Raw genomic sequence first — 5,000 nt, forward strand, 5'->3', positions numbered from 1 at the left:
TTTTATTCTCTTCGTGTTTCAGACTGGTGTGTTGTTAATATATATAGATTAGATGAATATATATATATATATAAATATATATATATATATATATATATATAATTTATATGTGTATATATATAATATATATATATATATATATATACTGTACATATATATACATACTTACATATATATGTGTGTGTACTGTATACATACATATATATATATATATATATATATATATATATATATACATATATATATGTATATATATATGTATATATATATATATGTGTATATATATACACATATAAGTATATATGAAAGAGAGAGAGAGAGAGAGAGAGAGAGAGAGAGAGAGAGAGAGAGAGAGAGAGAGAGAGAGAGAGAGAGAGAGATAATTACCCAGGGAAACAATGGGAGATACATGATGAGCGGTAAAATATTTCGGGATTTGTTTCAATGAAATAAATTTTTTTTTCTGTCAAGTACTAAATAATGTATTGATCTAGAGTTCATATGCAATGTAACATTTACTTAATATTCATTATCTCTGGGTTGCAGATTTTAGAGAACTAAAGTTTCATGAGGTATAAATATTGTCTTTTCAGAAACTTGGCTTGAAAATATTTTTTAGCATAAAGATCTCTTGACCTTATTCTGGGCCGGACTAGGATGCTCATATGTAATATTACTGGATGGATTAACTTGAAACTTCCAGATGTATTTATCTGATCATATATACACAGACGCACACACACACACACATATATATATATAAATATAAATATATATATATCTATATATATATATATCTATATATGTATATATATATATATATATATATATATATATATATATATATATATATATATATATATACACTTTAATTTTTAAAGACAACATAGAAATATGTATTTCCCTTCAGGAAACCAATACTATTATTTAAATATTTTATTTATATATAAACATATTTTTAAATCTGAAGTATTTCCAAATTCATATTTAAGTACTACTCTTACGGTTTATGAACAGCAAAGACAATTCAAGTTAGTTTTGATATTGGATATTTGTTATAATAACTTTTAAACGTTTGAAATGTAGGAGCCTAAACTTATACTGTGTAAATATTGAAACGAAAATGTCACCAAAGAACAAAAGAATAATTTTAGTTTTGTAGCATTTGACTGTAACAAATTATTTTAATTAACCTAATCACGAATTTTAACATTATGTGCAATTGTTATTTATTTTTTGCGTTCATTTAAAGAATAAGAAATTTAAATTTTGATTACCTTTTGCGTTAGATTCTGCAATGTTGCGTTTTTCCCACCGAAACTCCGTCTCATTTTGCAAAAAAACATCTGGGGAAGTTTGTGCATATTCATCATGTTGAATGTTCATTTTACGGAGACTCGCTGCATTGCCGGCATCGACTGCGAACACCGTATCCCAAAGTATGTGCGCGCACAGAGTCGTCGCCACGATCATGGCTGTCGCCGTAAGCCACCATTGAAGACTCAGTTTCGGGCGTAATATTCTCATCGTCCCGAGTTGCTTTGTCTGAGAAAAAAGAAAAAAAAATTGTTACTCGAGTGTGTGTGTGTGTGTGTGTGTGTGTGTGTGTGTAGATTGCCTTCCCTTATGCAAGACACGGGCTTTTGCGTGGGCAGCCCGTAAGAGAATGTAAATGTATTGTGTTCGAGTTTAACTTTGAAAGGGGGAAAAAGACAGATATGACAAACCGACCTATGAAGGCAGTGCAGTAGGCCTTTCCCTTTAAAGCATTGTTGTTATAATTGAATCACTTGCATATGACCCACCAGGGTGGTACTGAATCTCTTAAGGGATCCAGTAACCCCAGATCTACATTCAGGAGATGGAATTGAAGGAAAAAGAATAGCATCATCTGCATTTGCCTGTAAGCATTACTTAGGGGGATTTACAGCGTCCCCTGGGCTCCTAGCTGCACTCACTTTATAGCCTTCTACACTCACATTTTAACTTACTATACCCAAGCTCACGCTTCCCTCCTCCATTCTTGCCGTTCAATCTCTTTAACTTTCACTTCATAGTGCGATTGATGGTTCCCCCCCCCCTGTCCAATTATATAGAGGTATTGAATACCCCCCTAGTCCCCAGTGCTAGGCATTATGGCCAATTTTCATAAATTCAATCTAATCCATCATGAATATAATTAATTTGTCATTATTCATTTTCAGTCCTGACAGTGATGATCTTTCATTATCTGTAAGTTAGCGTGTCATTTATCACCTTTCAATTTCACTGTAAATAAACAGGGCAAGGAAGAGACGACGATGGATTTACGAACTAAGAAAATTTGCTAGTATAGACTGACATATAAAGACCATAAACGGACGGGAATGGAAAGAAATGTCCGAGGCTTTTGTCCTGCAGTGTACTAGTTACGGCTGATGATGATGATGGTGCAAATTGCAAAGATAGCAATCTCTCTCTCTCTCTCTCTCTCTCTCTCTCTCTCTCTCTCTCTCTCTCTCTCTCTCGTATGTCAGTATATATGTAGTTTATTTCATAAAAGAAAATCCAAAGAATATGGGAAACCTTAGTCATGATACTCTTGTAGATTATACACACCTGGTTAATGTAGGCAAAACCAAGCTGCGATAGTTAAAGTTGTTTTGCTTATTTCAAAAGCGTCTTTCTCGTCATTTTGATATTTTTTATATGTCCCTTTTAAAATACCATATTTTGTTCACTTTGTTTTCTTGTTAATCACATTCATTTTCTTTATAAGACTTTGATCATATATATTACGTTTTATTGTTCATATCGGTCAGACAAGTCACATGTCTTTTTCGTTGTCAGGATGATGAACATGAATTTTAACTTATTCTCTTGGACTTTTAGAAATATATATTTCCTCATTATGATCACTAGCCAAGCTACAACACTAATTTGAAAACCATGATGATATAAACCGAAGGAATCCAACAGGGAAAAATAGCCCAATGAGGAAAGGAAATAATCATTACTATTATTATTTTTTTCATACTAGCCGAACTACAACCCTACTTGGAAAAGCAAGATGCTATTAGCCCAAGGGCTTCAATATGGAAAAATAGCCCAGTGAAGAAAGGAAACAAGGAAATAATTAAACGATATAAGAAGTGATGAAAAATTAAAATAAAATATTTTAAAAAACATTAACAACATTAAAACAGATAATTAATACATGTAGCTATAAAAAGACTTATGTCAGCCTGTTAAACATAAAAACATTTTCTGCTACTTTGAAATTTTTGAAGTTCTACTGATTCAACTACAAGAGAAATAATAATTAAATATGTGAATTTTTTTTGTAATATGAATACTTCACATTATCAATCTTGACTGTCTAACAGTAAATTGAAATTAGAACTCTAGTTGTAGATTATTTCTGTTTTGGTTTGATGAGGAATTAAGACACATATTAGTATCTTATCTCTAGGTGTATCCACCCAAACGACGATGGGAGTGAACGTGGAATTTGAAATATATTGATTCCAACGGGATGATTCCAGCTATCGACTTAGCTGTGTGGATTCCTGGATGGTCTTAGTGTATTTCAAATTCAAGCTTCAGTCCTTAGCTTCTACCTGTACCGGTTTTTAAAGCTAATTATTATTATTATTATTATTATTATTATTATTATTATTATTATTATTACTTGCTAAGCTACAACCATAATTGGAAAAGCTGGATGCTATAAGCCCAAGGTCTCTAACAGGGAAAATAGCCCAGTGAGGAAAGGAAGCAAGGAAATAAGAGAAGTAATTAACAATTAAGATAAAATATTTTAGGAACAGTAACAACATTAGAATAAATATTCCATATATAACCCATTAAAACTTTACCAAAATAAGAGGAAGAGAAATAAGATAGAATAGTGTGCCTGACCATAATCATTATGTAGATCCATTGCTTGGACGAGTTGGTCCATGGGAAGATGAGAATATTACGGGAGTGAGCAGATATGTTGACTGAGTTTATTTCATATAAGAAAATTCAAAGAATATGGGAAACCTTAGTCATGATACTCTTGTAGATTATACACACCTGGTTAATGTAGGCAAAACCAAGCTGCGATAGTTAAAGTTGTTTTGCTTATTTCAAAAAGTGTCTTTCTCGTCATTTTGATATTTTTTATATATCCCTTTTAATATACCATATTTCCTTCACTTTGTTTTCCTGTTAATCACATTCATTTTCTTTATAAGACTTTGATCATATATTTATTTGACGTTTTATTGTTCATATCGGTCAGGCAAGTTACATGGGTTCTCTTTCAGTGGTAATTATAGAGAAAATATTTTCTTAATCGTTGTCAGGATCATGAACATAAATTTTAACTAATTCTATTGGACTTTTAGAAATGTAAATTTCCTCGTTATTATTACTACCAAAGCTACAACACTACTTTGAAAACCACGATGCTATAAACCCAAGGGCTCCAACAGGGAAAAATAGCCCTGTGATTAAAGGAAATAATTATTACTATTATTATTATTATTATTTTTATTACTACCCAAGCGACAACGCTAGTTGGAAAAGCAAGATGCTATAACCCTAAGGGCGCCAATATGGAAAAATAGCCCAGTAAAGAAAGGAAAAAAGGAAATAATTAAACTATATAAGAAGTAATGAAAAATTAAAGTAAAATATTTTAAAAAACATTTACAACATTAAAACAGATAATTCATATATAGCTATAAAAAGACTAATATTAGCCTTTTAAACAGGAAAACATTTGCTGCATCTTTGAACTTTTGAAGTTCTACTGGTTCAACTACATTAGAAATAATGATTAAATGTGTGGAATTTTCCGTAATATGAATACTTAACACTATCAATCTTGACTGTCCAACAGTAAATTGAAATTGGAAGTCTAGTTGTAGATTATTTCTGTTTTGGTTTGATGAGGAATTAAGACACTTATTAGTATCTTATCTCTAGGATGTGTACACCCAAACGACGATGGGAGTGAACCTGGAATTTGA

At 31.4% G+C, this 5,000-nt stretch overlaps 1 protein-coding gene and 1 long non-coding RNA gene across 4 annotated transcripts in view; one reads left to right on the plus strand and one right to left on the minus strand.

Moving 5' to 3' along the window:
• LOC137657691 (uncharacterized) overlaps positions 1 to 5,000 on the plus strand; it is a 477,521-nt gene that overhangs the window by 430,288 nt on the left and 42,233 nt on the right. The window lies entirely within an intron of this gene.
• Positions 1 to 5,000, minus strand: part of LOC137657016 (carbohydrate sulfotransferase 11-like) — a 32,605-nt gene that overhangs the window by 14,589 nt on the left and 13,016 nt on the right. For all 3 annotated transcript variants that reach the window (XM_068391368.1, XM_068391367.1, XM_068391366.1), the window contains exon 2: positions 1,278 to 1,545. In XM_068391368.1, coding sequence (XP_068247469.1) covers positions 1,278 to 1,527 — 250 coding nt within the window. In that variant the 5' untranslated portion in view covers positions 1,528 to 1,545. The remainder of the gene's footprint in view (positions 1 to 1,277; positions 1,546 to 5,000) is intronic.

The sequence above is a fragment of the Palaemon carinicauda genome, chromosome 18, assembly GCF_036898095.1.
Source record: "Palaemon carinicauda isolate YSFRI2023 chromosome 18, ASM3689809v2, whole genome shotgun sequence".
NCBI classification, from domain to species: Eukaryota; Metazoa; Arthropoda; class Malacostraca; order Decapoda; family Palaemonidae; genus Palaemon; species Palaemon carinicauda.